The 21,845-nt window shown below is 58.4% G+C and overlaps 4 protein-coding genes across 4 annotated transcripts; 2 read left to right on the forward strand and 2 right to left on the reverse strand.

The window, feature by feature from the left end:
* Nucleotides 1-24: 24 nt before the first annotated feature.
* On the forward strand, nucleotides 25-6,663 carry VOLCADRAFT_105376 (uncharacterized protein; the record flags this gene model as incomplete). The annotated part of the gene is made up of 12 exons (XM_002952109.1): nucleotides 25-626; nucleotides 965-989; nucleotides 1,242-1,510; nucleotides 1,842-2,088; nucleotides 2,296-2,350; nucleotides 2,666-2,777; nucleotides 3,111-3,642; nucleotides 3,898-4,001; nucleotides 4,716-4,932; nucleotides 5,736-5,800; nucleotides 5,895-5,996; nucleotides 6,421-6,663. The coding sequence occupies exons 1-12, from the start codon at nucleotides 459-461 to the stop codon at nucleotides 6,661-6,663; spliced, it is 2,139 nt and encodes a 712-aa protein (XP_002952155.1). The 5' UTR covers nucleotides 25-458.
* Nucleotides 6,664-8,767: 2,104 nt separating this feature from the next.
* VOLCADRAFT_81755 (uncharacterized protein) lies at nucleotides 8,768-12,753 on the reverse strand (the record flags this gene model as incomplete). The annotated part of the gene is made up of 9 exons (XM_002952198.1): nucleotides 12,332-12,753; nucleotides 12,120-12,252; nucleotides 11,767-11,911; nucleotides 11,008-11,098; nucleotides 10,466-10,570; nucleotides 9,996-10,144; nucleotides 9,460-9,613; nucleotides 9,083-9,171; nucleotides 8,768-8,936 (listed from the first exon to the last, which is right to left on the reverse strand). Exons 1-9 carry the CDS (start codon nucleotides 12,452-12,454, stop codon nucleotides 8,768-8,770), a joined length of 1,158 nt encoding a protein of 385 aa, XP_002952244.1. The 5' UTR covers nucleotides 12,455-12,753.
* A 1,701-nt stretch (nucleotides 12,754-14,454) lies between these two features.
* VOLCADRAFT_105378 (uncharacterized protein) lies at nucleotides 14,455-16,896 on the reverse strand (the record flags this gene model as incomplete). Its single annotated transcript, XM_002952199.1, has 6 exons — nucleotides 16,754-16,896; nucleotides 16,437-16,659; nucleotides 15,608-16,244; nucleotides 15,070-15,268; nucleotides 14,874-14,941; nucleotides 14,455-14,526 (listed from the first exon to the last, which is right to left on the reverse strand). The coding sequence occupies exons 2-6, from the start codon at nucleotides 16,526-16,528 to the stop codon at nucleotides 14,455-14,457; spliced, it is 1,068 nt and encodes a 355-aa protein (XP_002952245.1). The 5' UTR covers nucleotides 16,529-16,659; nucleotides 16,754-16,896.
* A 270-nt stretch (nucleotides 16,897-17,166) lies between these two features.
* Nucleotides 17,167-21,775, forward strand: VOLCADRAFT_92777 (uncharacterized protein; the record flags this gene model as incomplete). The annotated part of the gene is made up of 11 exons (XM_002952110.1): nucleotides 17,167-17,302; nucleotides 17,389-17,435; nucleotides 17,514-17,619; nucleotides 17,875-19,056; nucleotides 19,274-19,326; nucleotides 19,512-19,805; nucleotides 20,062-20,170; nucleotides 20,407-20,663; nucleotides 20,999-21,096; nucleotides 21,182-21,257; nucleotides 21,611-21,775. The coding sequence occupies 11 exons, from the start codon at nucleotides 17,167-17,169 to the stop codon at nucleotides 21,773-21,775; spliced, it is 2,523 nt and encodes an 840-aa protein (XP_002952156.1).
* Nucleotides 21,776-21,845: the final 70 nt, after the last annotated feature.

Genomic DNA, 21,845 nt, shown 5'->3' on the forward strand with positions numbered 1-21,845 from the left:
CACAACTTTTGTTTTTTCGTGATGTTCATTACACTTGAATAATGTTGCTATTATAGTACCTCTCGTTAGCAAAACATTCTATCTTCGCCACCAAAAGCGTCGACACAGGATTACTATTCCAGCTTGCTGGCCGCACCTGGCACGCTCTGCTTTGTCATACCGTCTCATGATTTTTACCTCCCTGGGTTACGTCATTTGTGGAAGTTCAGACCTTTGGAGTTCGCTGGAAGGCGACTCCGACTGCTTCTGAATGGTTCTGGTTGGGATACCCCAAACGATTCAATGCACATATTTATCTAAAAGCAGCTGTCTTGAGCGGCTTTCGTCTAGGCACGACCATCTGCCGCGGCCTAAGCTACTCACCGCACTAGGTCTCTGGGACTCCATAGCTATCACCCAGTCTAAACACGAGCCGGCGTCAAGGAGTTCCACAGCCGGCAACAGTGAGGCTTCCGGAAATGAGCGCTCCCCAGCAGACGGGCTCCATGCAGGCTGCCACCCTGCGTTGCCCGCCCAATGTCTTCCGAGAGAGGTACAGCCTCGCGGACTTTGAGGTGACTCATACATACGTTGAAGGACCGAACTGGTCCGTCTGCGCGGCACGCTGCAAGTGGTCAGACGCGCCGGTAGGTCATGCGTGTCGCTCTCGATGGTGGTATTACTCAAGTGGGCTGCCTTAGCCAGCTTGCTCGTGTCGATGGTGCACTGGGCACTGACAGCTGGCGCTCTACCTGGCGCCTCATTTTAACTTTGTCGGGCCGTCTGGGTCTTAACCCTTACGGGAGGGAGCACGGTAGTTCGATCATACCCACATCCGATGGGGCCTCATGCATGCCAGGAGGAAATCTCGCAGCACACCATCGCATGTTGCTTTAGTGTTTGCATCGCCCTTGTCTGGTTGGCACATCGGTTGCGCCCTGATGCCCATCTTATCCCCCCCTATCGCAACCTCCGCCACGCACAGGTGGTGCTTCAAACCTACGCAGAAGGTGCGTTGGGACATCGGGCGGAGGGACTGGACCGCCGGGTTGCCGCCTGCGGAGGCCCCACGCTATAGCATTACCGGATCCACGCTCTCTCCGGCAACGTGCTTGTTTTCCCCTCCCGGCCTCACCTCCGTCTGCCGTACATCTGCACTTCATCCCTTTTGGGTTGCCCTCTTAGATGGGCCTCTTTTGGCGCTTTAATTCCTAACTACCGCCACCTACACACCTTGCGTCCCCTCCTCCTATCACCACCAGTCGGCAACCTGTCGGGTTGCATGTCGCTGGCTCTGGCAGCAGCCCATGGGCTCACCAACCACCCGGCGCTCTTGCCGCTGTACGCGGTGTTCCGAGACGCGGGGAACCCCCCCTCCGCGGGTGGCGGTGGGCTCACGGACAGCAAGGGCAGCAGCAACTCCAGGCCCAACACGGTCGGTGATGGTGGTGGTAACGGCGGCAGTAGTGCGGGAGGCGGTGTGGGGTGCGGCGACCGTATAATCATGGTGTACCCTGGTGGCCCGGCGCAGGTGAGCCGGGGGGGGATCCTTAGGCGGGAAGGCTGGGGCACATGGAGTATGGGGGGTTGGGCGAGTGGCCCCAGCGGGGGCCCGCTGGGGATGGCCGGGAGATAGGGTCCCGCTTACGACTGGCCATCTATAAGAGAAGGGCTTTTCAGTGGTGGTGGTGGTGGTGGTGGTGGTGGTGATGTACGGTACTTGAACGGTGGTCTAGCGCCATCTGTGCATTGCTCTACGGCTATTTTGCGTCGGCGCAGTGGCGTCGTTCTCGTCTGGATCCAGCCCTTTAAGATTTGCTCCACCTCCTCCTCCCCCCGGCTTTCCCTACTGCTCCCCGCAGCACCCTTTGTATGTGGGCTGGCCCCCCACCTCCCCGGGGTCCTCCCCTCCGCTGGGCAGCTACGGGGGCGGCAGTGGCAGTGGTCCGCCCGTCAGTGAGCGAGGTGTTGTCCGGGGCCTGCTGCAGCCCCTGTCCGAGCTGGTGGGGGTGCTGGGCTCCATGGGGCTGAGGCCGCCCTACGTGTGCGGACTGGACGTGTGGATGGACAGCCCGGAGGCGCCAGTGCCGGGACAGGCCCTGTTCATGGGTGAGTGTGGAGCTGCTCGGCGGGTGGCGGAGGGGGAGGTCGCGTGGGATGAGGGGAGGTCAGGAAAGAGATCGGGTCAAGTGGGGCTGAGATCGCTGACGAGTGGAGGGCATGTTGGGGGAACGGTGGGTTCTGGAGCTAGGGGCAGGTAAGCTAGCCAGGTAGCGAGCGGGCTCACGGCTACTTGCTCATACCCCTGTGTGACAGGGTGGTACGTGTCCTGGGTCGGGGTCATGAAGGCGCAGGGGATCAGGAAGGGGCGGTAAGACGCCGGCCAGGTAGATCCGCACTGGCGCTCTGGCCATTGCAGGCGGGGGTGGGGCCGGATGGGGCCCCCGCTGGTAGCCGCATCAGCGTTAGCCCGCGCAGCAGCTGGCAGTGCAGGAAACTAGGCAACCTGCAGGTCGCAGAGCGCGTCTCCGAGCCCGGCGTTATCTAACTCCTGTTAGTTATCGCCGCCCCCATGCTGCCCTTCTTGGCTTGATTGCCACCCTGAGCGGTGTTCCCCTTCGCGTCCCCCGGCCACTTATTTGTCCTGTCGCGCAGTGCCACTGCTTTGCCATCGCCGGTCGCACAGCCCGCCAGGGGAGCTCTTGCCGGCAGCAATGCCGTTCGCGGCGCCGTACTTGCGAGCAAACCCGATAGCCGCCGGCGATCAGACCGAACGGAATGGCGATATGTTCAAGAGGGTGAGGGGAGTGGATACCACAACATTGGGCAGGGCAGATTGAACAGGGCAGGGAGGGAAGGAAGGAGCAACATGGAACAGTCAGAGGCCGACTCGCATGGGCGGGGGTTGGGAAGCTGGATCATGTGTTGAGACTACTTGACAGTCAGCACTTCAGGAGCAGTGTAGTGTATCCGGTTGGAGAACCGGCCGTGAAACCGGGCCCGCAACCTGTGATGACTGGAATGACGGACAAACAACTCAAGGTGCCGCTCGCACGTCGTTTCCCGTTCTCAACACGTCCAACACCCATCCGTCCCCCTTTCCCCCTCCTGCTCGCTGCGGGCGCCCTCAGTGGCTATCCTGGTCCGCAGCGGCCCTGGTGCACACCGTCCTCATAGGCTCGCCGCCACCCGAGGGGTCCGCGCCCAGAAAGGCCCGAAGACAAATGCCGCCGGAAGGGGCAGCCGCGGGAGGTGGAGGTGGCGTCGCCGGCGTACCGCAGCTGCCGCCTCTCACGACCTCCAACAGCGGTGTCCCGCGGGGCAGTGTGCTCATGTCGTTTGGGGGCCAGCGGCAGTCGTTAATGGGCTCCCAGGGGGGGCCCCACCACGGCGGTGTCAGTGTCAGTGGCTGCACCAACGGGGAAGTCGGCAGTGGCGGCAGCCGTGTGAGGATACGGTCGCCGCAACGGACCCACCGCGCGCTTGACCCCATGCCGCTGTGGCTCAGTGACGAGGCAGGCGACTGGTTTCGGAGGGGCCTAGCGCCAGAGTGCTCCATGCGCGTTCCATTCGACGAGCAAATGAAGCACGCTTGGGTGGGTCGTCACGCCCTGCCCAGGAGCTTCACCGCCAACGGCAATGTGGTCCGAAGGGAGTCACTCGGTGAGGCTTGGCTTGAATGGCCATCGCGGGATTTCCTGCCCTCCTCAACTTAGGATGTTAAGACACTCGTTGCTTGCGTTCCCTTGCATTCGCCCATTGTGGACATCCCCTTTTTCCGCGGCCTAGCCAAACACCCGCTCATCAAGGGCGATCCATCATGTCGTTAGTCGGTTAGGGTTCCCGTCTTCTGCCCCTGATCGTCCCGCTCACTTCCTCTGACACCCCTGTTCACCACGTCACCCCACCCCCCCACAGGTTGTATGCCCCGGGAGCTCCACCCGCTGATGCTGGATGTGGTGCCCATGGGGTTGACCCGGCCGGGGAAGGAGGAGGTGGACAACCTGATGACGGAGATGGCGGTGAGGGCCACACGGGGGCTGATGGGGGTCGATTGTTTTGCAGGAAAGGATTGGTGCGTAGGCTGCTTGGGTCCTGAATCCTGGAAGGAGTGGAGTGGGCCCGAGCAGGCCAGAACTGCCTCCCGGGAGCGGAGTGGAGCCCCGAGCAGGCGGGTCCGAGCAGGCCAAGTAGCGGACCTGAGTGGAGGACCGTAGTAGGGCCCAGTGGGTTGCAGCTAGCGTCCCGGCTAGGGAAGGGCATCTGCACCGCACCACCACCACCTGGGGCCCAAGGGCTTGTGGGTCGGCTCCCTGGAGGGACACACCCCCGTACACACATACACACACCCGGGCCGCGTAGAGGGCACTGCGGTCGAATGCGGTTGAGCTGTACTGGCCCTTGCTTTACTTCATATGCGCCGTAATCCCCGTTGGGTGTAGTTAATTGCGTGTTGGGTTGGGTTTTCTCTCCGGGACCCCCCGCGGGTTGTCGTCAGAGCGTCGGTTCAAGCTGCCAAGCTGTGTCAAGCCTTTCCCACCAACGCTCTTATGGGCAAGAGCATTCTAGATGCGCCAGGTTATCAGTACTTCCTGGCATTTATGTGTTATGTATGTATGCTGTACCTTTCCAACGCGAAGTACGCTCCCTCCGAAGCCCTTCAGTGTATCTCAGCCTGGGCACCCGCACCCCTCCCCTCCACCCTGCTCCCCACGGCTGCTACCCCACTGCCCCAGATGACCGAGCCGCCCAGCGTCGCCAAGCCGGCCATGCCCTGGCAGGTGGTGGAGGGGCCTCAGGGCCCCGGACCCGACTTCTCGGCGGGTGGCGGGGTGGTGGTAGTGGAGGGGTTCACACCGATGGTCTCCGATGTGGACCCGGCGCGGGACACGTCCGTCGTGGAGCGCTACGAGGTGGCGGAAGAGCAGAGGGACGACGGCACACGAGTCGTCGGTGAGTGGAGGTGTCGGGTCAGGGCCCCGCCGGCTGTAGCTGGGCGCTGGTTGAGCTGTGTGGGGAACTGAGAATGCGATGGGCCCAGATTCCAGCGGGGTTAGGTTGGGGCTTTAGGGGCTTGCCGGGAGCTGCACATTTTCGAATGTTGTGGTAACACAGACTGTTATATTTTGTCAAAGTTGGTCCGCTTACGGCTGCCTCCGGTTGCTGGCCCAGCCACCGGTGGGGGCGCGCTGGGTACCACACGTGCTAATTTCTGGGATTCCAGTCATGGCCTGTGGGAGGAGTGTTGCAGGGATAGCGCGGGGATGGTCGTGATTTTTGTTGGGACATGTGCTCAGCGCACCGTGTCCCCCCCTGGGTGCTCCCTCCCCATCGCGCTGTGACGTGTGAGCAGCCGCCATTCTTGTGATCCCGTCCTGACCCCCTCACTGCACAACTAACCCGGTGTGGTCTGATCACGGAGGCCGACACACTACTTGCAAATGTACCACGGCGAGGTGTCACGAACCCTCGGGTGCGGGGGATTCAGAACCCCACGTTTCCCTTCCCGTGCATTTCCCATTCGGCCTTTCTCACACACACACACACACACACACACACACACACACACACACACACGCACACGCGGTCCCCAACGGTCAGTTGCACCGTGCTTGGGATCTCGGCAGTGGGGGCTGTGGGCGTCTTCAGTTTGGCTTCCAGTGTCATTGCCATCATCGTCGTCATCATCGTAGCCTCTGCTCCCTCACCCCCCCTGGCCCCCTACCTCCCCTGTGGTCCCGCCGGGAAACTCACAGAGGAGCTCCGAGTGGTGTCCGGAAAGACCGACGGCGCCTTCAGCCGGGCGGCCAAGGCGCTGCAGGTGAGGAACCGGGTGCGAGGGAGGGCGAGGGCCACTCCTCACAGAGCGGGTGCACGTGAGCTCACCTCGTGAACCCCTACACCCGTACTCGCAGGCCGCCATGGCTCGCCGGGCAGAGGCCGGGCAGTGGGTGATGGCCAATCCTCGTGGCAGCACCTTCGACGACATCGCTCGACAGAATCAGATGCGCGCACAGGTGGGTGGGTGGGTGTGGGGGCCTTGAGGGTACATATCAGGTCGGGCGCAGGTGGAGGACAGACAGCGCGTGGGTGAAGGTTTAGGTCAAGGATGGTCCATGCACAGTTACGGGCTGGGGACCCGTTGGCCACCTCTCTAGCCTTCCTTTCGTCACCGCTGTTTCGTGTCAGCTCTGGGCACAGGATGTAAACGGAGCTTTAGGAAATGCCCATGAAGAGGGCACTTCATGTTATTGCGCTGCACGGCATGCCCGGGCCAACACAGGTTTGCAAACCAAGAACTTGCTAGCTGCGTGCTGTATTGTCCGTATCCGGCGGGACCCTGATAGCAGTGGAACCTTTTCCGCACCCCGCGGCTTTGTCAGCGGCCTTGGCACGACCCACAGCAGGACACAACGCCGTTCCGTTGCGGTCGTCTTGCAGGTGACCCAGCCCCAGCAGGCGCCGGCTGCCAAGCGACGCGAAAGCAGCACCGGCGGTCCCGCGCCTCAGGTCCAGAGCGCACGGAGCCGCAACATAGAGGCCGTGCCTGTGGCCGCCTCTGTCGTCCGCAACGCCTCCCCACTCCCACTCCCCGCTGCCTCCGCACCAGCTGGGCGGAACAGGAGCCCCGGTCCCAAGGGCGCCAAGGGGCCGGCCAAGAACAGCAAGGCGGCCAAGTATTAGCAGGGCTGTGCGCGGGATGGGAGTGGAGATGGCAGGAGGACCTCTGTAAATACTTTTGTTCGTTAGGTCCGTGGGTCGCACAGCGGCTGCTTTTTCCCCTGGATCGGCTGTGCTTGCACATTTTTATTTTTGCGGGGCAATGTGTGGTGGGGGACAGCTCCGAAGCCCTTTTTTGCGCTGCACTGTCGCCTGTTTTGATGGTGGTCGCGAAGGGGTTGACAGCATTAGTTTATGCGCACGTCTGTGTCGCGATTAACACAACGTCAACCGTAAACACAACCCCCCACGTGACCTGGCCAGGCGTCCAGGCAGCCAGCTGTATCGTGAAAGGCAGTTGGCTACACCTGCAGGTGGCTAATGAGTGTCCACCCGCAGGCGGCGTGGCTGTATATTCATCCTTTGTGAGCTGGAGGTCGCACTGCCCTTGCTGTCTCTTTTAGTTCTTGGGAGGCTAGTCTCCATCAGGGGGCCCTCTTGGGGTTTCTTGACCATTCATGTACCCAATCCATTGTGCATCTGTTCCCTGCCTGGTGCAAGGGTACGTCTGACAAGTAATGGAAAGTATTAAAGCTGTCTGTATGCTTTATGCGAAGTGTTAATTTGCGGTCCGCAATAGGTGGCATTCTTATTTCAATGCTGTGGGAGGTTCGTACTATTCGTACGAAGGTGTGAGGTGGCTGTATCAACACGTGGTGTGCCATGACCTGGCCCATGGGGGTCAGGGCAGGGGGCAAGTGGCGCCCTTTCCACGGGGCTCGCCCCGTACGACCTTGTGAATAGTGTTACATAACGACTCCATGCAATAGCGGCTACCGGCTACCGGCTGTCGAATGTGCCGGGGACACGGGTGGCATGAAGAGGGGCCCAGCTTGCAGCACGTGCTCCTAAATGTTACTAGGGTTTATGTATGGGGTGACGGAATGGGCGCATTATGCCCTGTCCTCACACCATTCCATGTTTACGGTTTGGTACGTGTCTGGAGTATATTTTGTAGAGCTCAGCTGTATGTTATGTATGTGAGTTCAGTGCCCACGAGGCCATTATGGTTAAATAACACACACGAATAATCAGAACCCGTGAGCTGCGTATGTGTATATGTGCACAGTCCACCTTCACCAAGAAAGAGGATGTATCGAGTAGCGTCTAGCGTGACCCATTATACATAGGGATGTAGGCGAGGGCTTGAAAGGTGGAGCAGATACATATGAGCGGGTGGCGCCCGGTGCAGGTGTCCAGTCCAGCGGTCCAGCACAGGACCCAGACTTCCCAATCCTATCAGGCTGCAAGGAAATATTGACAAGATGTGCGCATCGCTGTTGACATTCCTTCTGGAGACGAAAGTGAGAGAAGCTAGGGTTGGTTGACCACTGCCAGTAATGGTGGACCGCAATGTGAACCAGAGCGTGATTACCGCATGTGAGGCAAGCAGCCAGGTTTGTTGTGTGGGGTGTAGGTCTCTCCGTGACATGGTTATTTTTAAAATATATTGTTTCATAGGCTATAGCCCAAATGGGGGAGTAGTCGGCCCGGGGTCTCCTGCTGTGCTGGACCATATGCGGCAACTTTCCGGCGTGCAACTGTGTTTACGGTGGACTTTGCTTGCAGATGAACAGGAGGGTTGTGCAGTTCTGTCCTCATACTCTGATGTTGCATGCCACGTGACTGGTCCTGACCGCGCTCAGTATGAAAGGATTAGCTGTTTATGCCTGAAAAGCTGAGATTCAAGTAGCCAGGCCTTGCTCTGACCAACCGCAGACATGGAAAGACAAGTGATCCGCTCTTGTTCGACCAAAAGAAATGGCACCACCGTCCACTGCATTATGATCCACCATGTTTCGTCCTTACGTTGACCCCGCTATGTCCTATCGGAGCATCGCCCGCATGAGCAACACACATAAGAAACACCTCATGCGGCTCTGGTGGCTTGAATCATGGCCGGCAAGACCGCATGCCCCTAGGGACCATCATTTCGCTGGTTGTCAAATGATACACAGCACCAGTGGACTCCCTCTCCCTCATCATATCAGGCGAGGCGATGTAAGGTATATTGGGTGGGTGCAAAAGCACCTTCCCCGCCGGGGGATGGTCAAATGCCCCTCACCACCTAAATGAGGATCTTGTACTTGATATTCTTGGGGACCCGGTCGATGGTGACCCGCCCGTCAAACGACAAGCTAGCCAGCAGCCAAGGATCTGCGGCACTCCACGCCATGCCGTACACGCTGTCCTCGTGCTCATCCCAGCTGGCCACCTTGCCGTCCAGGTCACCAGACCTGTGGAAAGACGGAATACGAGGGAAGCGGCGGGGCGCGGCTGCTCAGGTAACAGCCATCAGCGGCGCGATGTGAAAAGTGGGCAAGTCATAAACACCGCCACAACCGGTAACTGCCTCTTATCAGTGAATTAGGTTGACGCTAACAGGAGGTGACTGCGGCGGGAGCCAGGCCAGGATGCGATCCCACGACGCGCGTGTTCATCACGGTGGTGGAACGCGCCCATACACACATGCTGCTTCTCATGCAGCCCACACACGCATTCAGTACCCTTGATAGCCCCCTCGCACAATATCTCGGCACCATGAGAGCCCCAAGTCCCCACGCACTGCCCACCCTCGCTCAGCAGACCGCACCTGCCGGGAGCCTTGTGCGCTGCAGCCGCACCAGCCCCCGCCGCAGCAACAGAGGCAGCGCCAGGAACGGCAGCTGGAAGCGCTCCGGCCGCCATCGTGCCCGCCACCGCGGTGCCGCCGCCCGCCGCCCCTCCCGTTATCTCTGGCGCCCCTGCGGGTGCCGCCACTCCCGGCAGTGCCGCCAAGTTGGGCGTGTAGTACAGGTTGACGCAGCAGTCTGAGGAGCATGACGCTATTAGGGAGTCGTTCACGGGGTTGTAGGCGGCCCGCCACACCCAGTGCCGGTGACCCCCCAGCTCCAAAAGGGCCTGACCGGGGTTCCTGAGGCCAGGGGTTGGGGTAAGATACGGCATCAGGCAACAGTAAGGTGTGAACTCATCAGGCAGGCGGTAGGCAGATGGTTGAGGCCCAACGCTGACGTGCTTTGCGCACTGAAAGGGCCAGGACCCTGTAACGCATGACGCATCCAGCCATTTCGCGACCCTGTGCCGGATGACCCTACGAGGCCTTCTGTATGCAGTGCAGTGCAGCGCAGTGCAGTGCTCCTCCTAAGGGGCTGCAGTGCGCCGGCCGCTTTCCTGGGTACATCACGACCACAAATGAAATGGCGTCATGGTCGGGTCGCCTCATCCCTTCCGACGGGACACGTGTTTTTCCTCCTCCGCAAGACCCCTCCCGCCTTCCGATTCCCCGCCTGCCCAACCTGAGGTCCCAGAACCGCAGCTTGCAGTCGTCTCCAGCAGTCAACACCCGCGTGTCGTTGTGTGGTGCGAAGCTGATGGAGCGGACGGGCATCTTGTGGGCCATCTTGATTTCACCTATGGGCCGACCAAGGTTGCGGAGGTCCCACGTCTGCGCGGAACACCAGGCAGGCAGGGAGGGAGGGAGGGAGCCGGGGCGGATAACACTGAAGGACAGGCAAACGAACCGAAGGGGTCAACCACCGAGAAAAAAGCTGGGGATCCGAGAAACCAGGGAGGAATGATGACGATCTTGCATCTCAGGCATAATCCAGATCCTCAGCTCTGCAGCGGCCAGCTAGGTGAGCCCGTCCGGCGACTGCTCCCAGGGGGCTGCCAACGTAACCTCACCCCGTAGCGCCGGACTCCTATACGGACCCGCCGCCCGCATCCCCCCTTCCGCAGCCGTAATCTCAACACGAATTGCACTTGCCTGTACGTCATTACTGCCTGCCGTACACAACAGCGATGCATTACGAGGGTGTAGCGCTCCTGACCACAGCTGCACCATCTCCCCGGCGGGGCAGCTTGAGGTGCACTGCGGAACGGGAAGAAGTCAGCATGGGGGCGGAGGGGAGAGATGGTAAATGAAAGGAGCGAATAGGGGCGCAGGGCGCTGGACGGAAGGGGTCATGGTGGGGCCGCCAATGTCCCAGCCACGTGGGTGACACGGACACGCACCGCAAGTCCACGTGCCTCTCCAGCTATACGTTTCCTAGCAAAGGCGGATGTGTAGCTGAAGAGCGCGGCTTGCGGACTGAGCAGAAGCCCCGACCTAGCCCGAACCACGTGGCCACGCAGACGTCGCCTTAACTCCTTAGGCAACCACGAGCGTGCGGCTGACGTGCCAAACATGACGCAGTAACCCTAACGGCTTGTGAAAACAGCAATGCGAAGCCGAGGATTTCCGAAGCTCTCAAGCAGCGCGCAAAACAAAGGGTTTGGGGTTTAACAAACGGAGGGCCCATGTCGCACCTCTGCGCCCGCACCGGTAATTGACCACTTCTTGAGGAAACCCTCCTCCAACGTCACCACGGTGTCAGTCTGTTGCGAGCTCCACAATGCGCTGCAAGGCAGCACGGCACGGGTCCGAGGAAAAGGTGTACACAGGACACGCCATGTTTGGAACAACAGCAGCAAGGTAACCGATCGGGAAGGGCATGGAGATGGAAGCGACACTTGAATGGTACCTAGATGTAATGCCAACGACGGGCCACCTCTCTATTGCCACCATAGTCGTGACGTGCACGGCTTCCGGCCAAATGGCACCAGGGGAGCGCCGTGCTCTACCCCGGTGCGGGAATATCCCATGTACAGCATGGTGCTCCCCTTCTGCTATCTCGCCGGCCGCCACCGGTTGAGATACCTGGCGGTCTGGAGGGGAATCATAGCGCTTAGGCTCGTGCACCCTTTCCGGCCGCCTCTTGCCGGTTACTGCCATATACAGTTCCGCTAGCCATGGCCCTTTCCCCCCTCCCAGTAAGGCTGCTCGCTCCGCGCCGTTTCCCTCACTTCCCAGCCCTGCTGCACACCCGGGGACCACCTCGGGTGTTTGTAGGCTGTCCGTCCGGAACCTCAGGGCCCCCTTGGGAGGGATTGGGCACGTCTCCACCACTATGGCACAACCTCCTCTCTAGGACTCTCCTTCGCATCTTCCCACATAGCAGGTCCTCCCCTACCCGGGCCTTCCTTCTAAACCCCACTACAGGCGCCTCCGTCCCCTTCATTACCCACCAGCGCATGGCTCGGCTCTGCCCGGCCAGCTCTGCCTGCTGCTCCAGCTGCAGCTCGGGACTGCGGCCAGCTGCTGCAGCCGGCTGCCCCGCGGAGGAGGACTCTCCGTCCACAACCCTCCACAAGGTAGCGCTACTGTTACCGGCTGCGGGTGCGGACAGCGGGAAAGAGGTAAGTGAGGCGGTACCGAAGAAGTTACAAACGAGTAACCCTAAGGTGGCTGGAGGTGAACACGCATGCCCTGATGTAGGGTGTTGCAACCCTAAGTGCAGGATTAGAGGCGAGTTAACACGCAGCAACCCCTTGGCACCATGCATCGCGGCGCATTCCGGGTGCAGATGATGGTGCTTTACCTTTCGCCCATACAGACACGAAAACATCGTCTCGCGTCGGGCACGGTGCGATGTCCCAAACCTCGGCTGGGTGTGAGTAAGCAAGCTTGCAAACCAGCTGTTCGTTGTCCGCGTCATATTGAAGCATGCGTACCTGTACTCGAGGCACGGCATGTAGTTGGAATTTGTTCATGATACCCATCATGATGGATACCTCATCACCCCACCCTCACCTCATTCTCCTCTCGCAGAGCTGTGGTGCCAACAAGCCATTTTGAGCTGATCGTGTCACTTGGCAAGGCCACTAGGACACGCGCCTGATACTTCAAGGAATAATTGGTCGTCGCTTCCCCCATAATCTCGCTGTTCGGTTCAAGAGCTTTCAAATTGCGTCTATCCTACTCCCTATAACCGTTATAAACAAGGTGGCCGTAAAAGTTTCAAACACAGATGCCCCACTCGTGGATCGAAGGACTTGGGTGCTTAAAGATATTTCATCTACATTCCAGCCCTAAAACGATATCGAGCGTATTTCAGAGGCCTGCTAGGAGGCGCTGCTGCCTCCACGCTTGTATGCGCTTATTAAGCGAGTTAATGACACTCTACTCCGGTCGTCATAAGTAAAAAGTCACATCGCGTCTCCAGTCAAAGGAGAGTATAGCCTGGCTTGCGACACCTTGAGATCATGGCGTCAAAAAACATGGCGACCTGGTAACATTGCAACGAATTCGGTTGTGCTAGCAGCACCTCTGGGCCCGAACCGCCGATGCTCAAAAGGTCCGTACCAGTGCACCGAAAGTACTTTAGTATAACTTATGTTAACCCGCTGTCGCTGCGCAGCATAGCGGCTTGTGCTTACAGGTCTTCAGCCCGACACCTCTTGACCTGCCTAGCCAGCCGATTAGCTTGGTGACCAGCATGGACTAACCAAACAATTGCATACGCACCCCATGTCATCCAGCATTCTGGCAGCATGGGAAACAATCTGCACCTAAGCCGCGGGGAAACGTCATGAAGTAGGTAGCTGTGCATGCCTATAGTGGGGGTGCCGCAAACCAAGAAAAGTCCCCGATCGCGCTGCGGTCCGTAGCAGTCCTAACCCAGGTCGCCGGATGATGTTCCTAGCTATTTGGGAGTAAAGCAGAACTAAAGCCTATGCCTTACCGGTCTTGGCAGATGCACATCTCCAGGCCACCGTTCGTTCTTGTACCTTGACTTGTGTTGCAAGTCGGCACAACTGGCAGCAGGCACCCTGATCATATCAACCACCCCCCTCCATCAGTCGCTACAAGCATTACAGGTAGCCACTGCGGATCCTTTCGGCTCTCACCGTGCACCCGACTCCGTCCAATTTCAGGATGGAAATACTGCGGTTCGTGAAAATGGCATCATCGATGTTCTATCTTAACCTGCTAGACGTGCCTGTGGAACCATACACGTTCACGGTAAGGTCCATCAGCAAACAGTCCGGTCCATGCTTCAACTTGATTGTCGTGGTGGCCCGACAGGCCAGGTTGGGAGTGTTGCATGGCCCCCCCACGGCAATGGCGGCACCGTCCCCTCCGTAGATGGCCGCGGATGCCATTAGATGCAATTGGAAGCACATGGCACGTTAACGGCTGCCAAGCCACCGCCCACCTGCTCGTATCACGTGAGCCTCAGTTTGTGGCGTACACCCCCTCCACCCGCGGAGGGCCGCTTTCCTCTACCCCTTCCAAAACGAGAAAGGCCACGCCCACATAAAATAGCCAATTGATTAGTACGAGAAGTTTTTTCAATAGAACATATACATATGATGCCGACATCTGACCATTTCTGGCCATTGTACGTGGCCACCATGAATGTGCTCAGGGCCGCGACATCAGGTAAGGCAAGGTAAACCTGTTACGAGGTCAAGGGCCACACATCAACGCCCCGGCAACCACTTCCCGCTTCCCGGATCCGGTCCACTAAGGCCAACCGCCCGGTCCGGCATTGCAGCACGGCACGAGCACTCAGAAACCCACGCATCAACTCAAAAACGTCAGAATTCGTATGCAGTTACGCGTCAACCATTGACCATGAAACACCCAACATGCCTGTTTCCGGGGCGGGAAAGAGAACCGGGTCACAAGGTGCCAAACATGTCGGCCATATCATTGTTATGCTCGAAAAAGGTTACATTTCAAAGCCACCTTCCGCAGAAACATGAACCGCGCGAGCCTATGCTGTCTTTGAGCCTTGGCATACAAGCTGACCCCGACAGCAGCATGCCGGCTCCCTTCGGTTCCAAGCGCCTGAGGGCAGCCGATGAAGTGGTAGGAGGATCCTAAGCCCCCTAAGCATTGTCGCCATTCGTATTGTAGTATGTCGGCTTCTAAAAGGGCATATGGAACCGGGAGTTACCCCGCTGCACTGGCCTGGGCTTGCTGCGGTCACGCGCGTATTCCTGCGACAGAATTAGGGTGCGGATGGGGGCGTGTAACACGCCAGTAACAAAAAACCAGGCGGGATCCATTCACCTGCGATACAGGCACTCATTTCGGGTCCTCTCCAACGAATCATCCGTTTTCTTGGTGGGGAGACCCGCACCATCCTTCCCAAACCCCACAACCAAGTCCAGCCCAGGAGTCCGCAGGGTCTTTCAATCCGCATGGCACAAGGCCCGCAAGGCAGGGCAAGTGCCATCGAGCGAGCGTGTTCATAGCTCATTCACAGAGAGCCCCGACCTTGCCGTGCAACCTATATCCCGCTAGTTCAAGGCTAGATCATCAGCGCCGCAAGCTGTCTCCCCACCTTCAAGAACAGCTCGAGCTGCATGTCGTCGTTCCTCCGGAAGCTAGGTACCAGGCGGGAGGGGTCGTCTGTGGGGTGACACGCGTGTGAACAAAGCATATCAGAGACATGTCCACATGGGTACATGCTACCCGAGTACCATGTTCCCTCACCGTCATAGCACTCGCCAGGCGAGACGCGGTATCAAACAGCTTACCTAGGTCCTCGATTTTGATATGCTTATTGCCCCCGCCGCGAAACCGGAAATCGTCCATGGCATCGATCATCTGCCCTGGACCCAGCCCTGCCGTGCCCAGAACTGCCTGTGCCGTAGAACTCGCACCGCCACCGAAGCTGCGACCTGCGGGCGGGTACACCACAGCGCTTTCCTCCCCCAGAAAATCACTGCTGGGATCCTGCGCAGTCGCGTAACCCACAGGTGGCAGCAAACAAGAGGTTAGAGGCGGCGCAGGGAGGAGCATCGAATCCGGAAAAGCGCGCACATTGCAGGGCACGCAAACCATGGGACGTAACCAAAAACGCTGGATGGCACATCGCCAGACGGCCAAGACCGAGGCTAACAACGTGAGAGCATGAGGACATGGGTCAGCATGACATGACGGGGTGCTCAGCAGGAAAACCTTGCAGCATCACCCAGGCGATGACTCCCTGGGAAGGCATACGGGCTAACCAGGCAGCCTATTTTACTTGGCTCAGTAAAGACCTTCATTCTGCCCACCCTGCTATGTCCGCACCTGAGGTCGGGTGAGGCCTGACAGCATAGCAACCCGGGGGCCGTCACCGATGCCGCCACTGCCGCTGCCCCGGCTGCTAAAGCTCCCGGGTGCCGGGCGGCCCATGGGCCAATGCCCGTCGGCTTGACGGCCCGGGGCCAGCGGGGGCAGACCAGGTGCTGCAGTCATACCCGCATGCCCTGCACTAAGAGAGCGCAGGGCGCCCATCATGGGGTTGCGGGGCCCTGCGACGGCCCCTGTAGGGAAGCGGCTGCCTGCACCGGTCCGGGAGGCCCCTGTAGCGAGGACTCTGGCTGGCGCGTCGCCACCGGATCCGACGCCCTCGATACCGATACTGGTGCCGAGTTCCGTGGCCACACCGGCCGTTGGCGACACCGGGGCCGCAGCTTGGCCGGGCGGAACCGGCGGTAGCCGCACCGGTGCGGGAACGAGGCTGGAGCCGCCGGCAAGGAGCGGCAGCCGCGCTGCTAGGGGCATGTGTAGGCCGAGCGCCGATGCCGTGTGCGGGGTGGCACTGACAAGGTCCGACCGTACCGGTTCACCAAGTGCACCGCAAATGGCACGGTAGCTTGATGCAATATCCTGACGAAGGGCAGCCAAGCTGGACGCCGTATCACCGGTGTATATCAGGGGCGGTCTGGGCGACAGGGTTAACGGGGAGGCCATGGGCAGGCGCCATGCTGAGCAACTGTGCAGTGACGTGAAGGGCTTTTGCGAAAGGCGATGGTGAAGCTGGTTCCAACGACATGCTACAGGGAGCCCCTAAGGCGTCGCTACATGAGTCAATTTGTTGCCATTTTCAAGGTGCCGAGTGGAGACAGGCGACTACCTGTCTGGGGCCCCCGCCAGAGCAGACAAGGGGCCTGCCACAGCGGGCGGCAGGAGCGCTGTGCCCATAGGCGCTGGCCGTGGCACTACCATCAAAGGGCCCGCTCGCAAAGGTACCACAGCCCCTGTTGCTGCCGCTGCACTCGGGCTGTCAAGCTGAGGCTCGGAGATGACGACTGGAGGAGGCCTCCGCTGCACCACTCTTTCTTGGTGACTATCATGATCTAACATGGACATTATTAAAATCTATGAGAAACTCTTTTGCTCGGCATATCGCCTGTACCTAAGCGAAGGATTGTCGAAAAAACGCCAGCTCACCATTGCCGCAATATAATTCCGCAACCAATATATATTTTCTGAAGCTGTATGGTGAACAGTAATGGTACAAGGCCGGAATTGTACATCCAATCTATGGGCTTGACCAGTGCATCCATCAAATCAGTCAGGTAGGACTCTCCTGACTAAAGTCTGGTGAGTCGTTTAACGCAAAGGTATAAGAATCTTGTCCTCCTTGGAACTTGCACATGTCTATTAGGTTTATGCCGTTAGTCTCGTTGCAAATGGATCCTGCCTGTTTAAAAAGGGACGTCTCTCCCAACCGTCACATTTCCCAATACAATAAACAAACTCTGCACATACAACACCAGACGGCACGAACTAGCAAACGTGACCTCCGTGGGGCTTGCACAGTCCTTGGAACCTAGGTGATCATGGACTCTGAACCTGAAAACATGGAGCTGGAGCGGCATCGTCGTGTCCTTAGGAGTCTTAGTCGTCGCGAGCTGCAAGCTAGAGCAAAGGCCCTTGGCCTCCGAGCAAACGGCAAAAGCGTCGACATCATCGAGACAGTTGCCAAAGTGCTGTCAAGTGGGTAGTAGAGGACTATTTCAATATGGTGCCTGACGGGAAAGCAAGAAACTCATTCGCTACACACTTATTTGCTGCACGTACAGCGCCGAGCAGTCCTTTTAAGCCCACAGACACCGATGTACAGGTACAGGTAAATTGCCCAGGTGGAGCAAGGCGATGCCAGATATTTTCTGAACGGGGTTACCTTGTTTCATCCTGCGCTCTCTAGGTCGACAACAGCGATGATGCTGACGACCAAGAGAATGACAAACTGTTGGGTGACCCCGGTTCACGTCTGAAGCTGGCTCAATCCGTTGGCGTTGCCCAGCCTCCAAGTAAGCGGCATCTGGCATACCAAGTGTTCAAATTTTATAAATCATGTCAGGAAGTCAGCACAATGGTAACCACTATGGTTACGTGGAACAGCGGACCGGGTCGAGACTCAAAAAACCCGAGGGTGGGGATCCTCGTGCTCCGGAAATGGCTACAGTAGACCTGCCAGTCCCCTCTGTCTAGTCCTACGTCACAAATATTGCCCCGTTTTGCAGTGTAATAATTTTGATTTCTTACCGGGACTTTCATGTCTCCAGGTTTTCCGTCGGAACCGTGCACCATGGACTGTTTGTGCGACATTGACCAGGACAGTAATCAGCCATCACAGCTGGAGGCAATGTCGGCTACTGTTGAGCCAGCGACATCAGCTGGTCCAGTCGTATCGGCCGGTATGGTATCTACCATGGCATCTGTGGCAGCAGGTGCCGGAACGGTGCCGGGCTCCTCTCTGGCGCTCTTTACCAAGACTTCACCCGAAGACCTGGCCGCGGGTACTTCTGCGGCCGCGTTAGCAGTTTCTTTAAGCAATTTCCACTTCGGATCGCAGCTGAAGTCCGCATTGCCCGGGTCCACATTAGCGCTACTCCGCCGTGACATTCATCAGTCGCCTTCAGGAAACAGCCAGTGCTCCCTGGCGGGGTCCCCACGCCATGATATGGAAGGCGACGATACGGTGTTCCCAGGAGAGATCCTGAAGTCATACAAGTCTGAGCCCCAGCAGGATGAGCCAACGGCTCCACCCCAAGCAGAAGGCTGGGCGGCATCCATTGGGGAGCCTGCGCGACGCCTGGCCTTCATGTCCAACCCCTTGCCTCTGCAAGTCAATAACTCCAAGGAAGCATCCACAAACGGCAATACTTTGTGCGATGGCGGTCGGCAATCACCCACGGAAACTGGAAATGGTACTTTTGAAGTCATGGCTGAGCTTGGACATCCCAACAGTGGTCAGATGAGCAGTGCTGGGAACAATGGCGGCAGCAACGCTCCAAACACACCGTTGTCGTTCGCGCCCGACGACTTTAACCCCAACACCAGCTGCAGCCATAACAAGGAAGCTTCATCGTCACCAATCCAGCCTTCTGGCTCGCCTCATCTAACCTTTGTTGCCGCATCTGGCGCTGCTGTTGCTGCTGCGGGCTCAACCACACCCACCGTCGTGAAACAGGTTTCTGGTCCCTCTAGGCCCATGCCTGAATTTGTAACGGAACGCACCCCGCTGAGACAACAGCGTCTACTGGCAGTGCAGGTTCGGCCGCCAGGAGCGCCCACTGCAACACCGTCTGGCCGTGTGGCGGCAGTGCCACGCACGCCAGGCACTGGCATCCGCACGCCCGCGCGACGGGTGCCTGTCTGCACGGACGAAGTAAAGGAGCGTGCGATGGACGTGTGGGTCATGCGAAACCTGGTCACACCGAGGGGACTCTCAACACCTGCTGAAGGTGTGTGGATTGTTGGTTATCCTCGAATTGGCTATACCAATGTTAGGCACCTGAACCACTGAGCTCTTCCTATTGTAGGACACGCAATGTACGAACACCAGTCGCCGCCCAGTTTAGTTGGCAGAGGGTGTATACCTAGTCACGGCGTCAGCTTTGGGAGTTGTTTTGCGTATGTAGAGTCGTCAATCTGACGCAACATGCGCCCCTATCATTCCAGGCTTGCCGTGGGATGAGCTAGCGGGTCTGCGAGAAGTTAAGCGGCGTCTCAAGGTGCGGAAGCATGGCCAGTGTGGTACCTTTCCTTCAATGCCCCTACTGCGTGCAACACTTGTATGGCCTCGTTCAAACTTACCCACTGCTCAAACTAACTGTTTACTTCCCATGATCATGATCAGGAAATTTGCGTGGACAACTCTCCGCCGACTGAAGTGTCGTCTCCGTCAGTCGCGTTGCAGACGCGCGGCATCACTGTGGGCTCCAGCACGACTGGAAGCGCTGCAAAAGAGAACAAACGACCGAGAGGCGTTACCGAGCCGGCGGCGAGCGGCCAACAGCGCGCCGCAAAGTCCAACTGCCTGCCGAACGCGGCAGTACTGATAGCCGGTCCGAGCGGCAACGGAAAGAGTCTTTTGGCACGTGCCCTGAGGTCGGAGCTGGACGCTGCATACGTCCATGTTCCGCCGAACCTTGTCGACCGCCTCGCACAGGACCCTGGAGGAGCTGAAGTCGTCCTACGCTCCGTAGCCAGGGTGGGTATATTCAGAAAGCGCGCCGTTGCAAAAGGTATCCCGAGCCGACCGATCTCCGGCGCTGGTTATTTACTTTCAAGCCTCTGAAAACGCGCATAGCTACAGTGCATTTAGCACAGGATGCCGACGAGCATATGAGCATGTAAGTTAAAACATCTTAAACATGCAAACGGAGGATGTGTAGCTGCACGCAACGCAGGACAGCAAACAGGTGCACGGACTATAATGCGCATTCCTCAATCGCCGTGTCGTTCAGGTCGCGACACACCTTCCAGGGCCGGTCGTCGTGCATATCGAGGACGTCGACCGGCTAGCCAGCGTGGAGGCGACGCGACAGAGCCAGGAACGCCGCCGATTGCGAGCAGGTTGGAAACGGGGATGATGCAGCGCTCACAGCGCGTACCCAAGCAATAGGCTGCTAGCGATTGCCACATTGACCAGCTCTGCTTAATGTGCTTAATGTGTCGCATTTCACAACCCGTTTGGTGATCCTGTATGATACGTTTAGTGCCACCCAGCCCGCCTTCCTTATGAAGCTCTCATAGTCAGGGATACTGTGCGGCAAGTTTTTTCCCGCCAAAACACCATGCGTTCTGCGCAGAGCTGCTTGTGGCTGTGGACGAGCTGCTGCTGCAGCCACTGATTAAGGTGTCCTCACCGGGCCAGGGCGGTGTGCGCAGCGCTTCGCCTGCTGCATCGCCTGGCTACGCAACCGCCGCGGCACATGCCGGCACGGGCGGCAACGGCAGTTCAACCAGGCCACGGTTCAAGGTTCTGGTGCTCACCACCACGAGCCGCCCCATGGATCTGGACGACTCCCTTGCTGCCAGCCTAGGTCGCACGGATCGTCTACTGGCGGTAAGAGAAACATGAATCTCCCTTGCATGCCCCTTGCGCACCCTAGAGTGGCATAACCGTGGGACGCCAGGTGATCTGTCTATTGCCTTCACATGTGTATGTGCCTGCTGCCTGATGGAAAATTTTGCTCAGCCAAACCGTTATCCTTTCGCGCTACGTCACAACCGATCCCGAACAGCGGTCGTAGTTCTCCCTGCAAGTTAGCCCGAGCATTGGCTTTGCGGCTGGCCAGCGGAAGCGAATTAATGGGTGCAATGACCACATCGGATACTGGCTATCTTGCATCGTTGATATTTTATGATCCTCCCGATTCTTCTTCCTTCTGTGCGCTGTAGGCACCTCCTGGGCCAGATGATCGCGAACGGTTTCTGGTCAGGCGCCTCGCTTCTGTGGGTGCTGCACTGGATGTAGGACACGTTGAGAATGTAGTGAGGTGCGTAACAGGCTTGAGATTAGAGGCCGTCCAGAGGCCGAGATCACGGGAAGGAAACTGTTGTGAATGCCAATTGCACGTGCAGGCAGACAGAGGGCTTAAGCATGGCGCAGCTTGCGGCATTGTGTGACGAAGCAGTCAAGGCAGCGGCAGCCCGGCGGGTAAGTTCCATACGGCCTGCATAAAAGCATGTCCATAACCCATGGCCACGATGACAGTGTTATATTAATGGCCGTGAAATGCAAGTGTTCAGCATGGCACACGAGCAACTTACCCAATAGTTCAGCAGTCAGCAATGACGTATTAAGATGCCGCTGAAATTCTGAATGTTGGCAGCGAGGACGATTTCAGGGCAAGCGAAATAGACAGCGCTGTAGTTTGCAATGGACGATTGGCCGATTCATTTCTTGTATCCCCACTTCTTTCCCAAAAGAAGGCGCCAACCAGAGCCTCATAGATTCTTAACGATAATATCCGGAGTTAATAGCATGTGTGTGTCATTTAATTATGCCAGGCTTCGAGCCGAGCTGGCGAACCTGCGTCGCTGACCGTGGAGGATCTCGCGGTAGCGATGCGGCACCTAGGTCAGCAAGATGCCGCGGACAACATGGTCGAGCTGGAGCAGTGGCATGTGCGCATGAGTTCCATGCCGAGTCGCTGGGCGCAGATTGGCATGTGATGGCCGGGCATGAGGGTGGCCGTAGCTGATGTTGCACAATCACTGCTTTGGTTTGGGCACAACGCAGTCG

The sequence above is a fragment of the Volvox carteri genome, assembly GCF_000143455.1.
Source record: "Volvox carteri f. nagariensis unplaced genomic scaffold VOLCAscaffold_28, whole genome shotgun sequence".
Lineage (NCBI taxonomy): Eukaryota > Viridiplantae > Chlorophyta > Chlorophyceae > Chlamydomonadales > Volvocaceae > Volvox > Volvox carteri.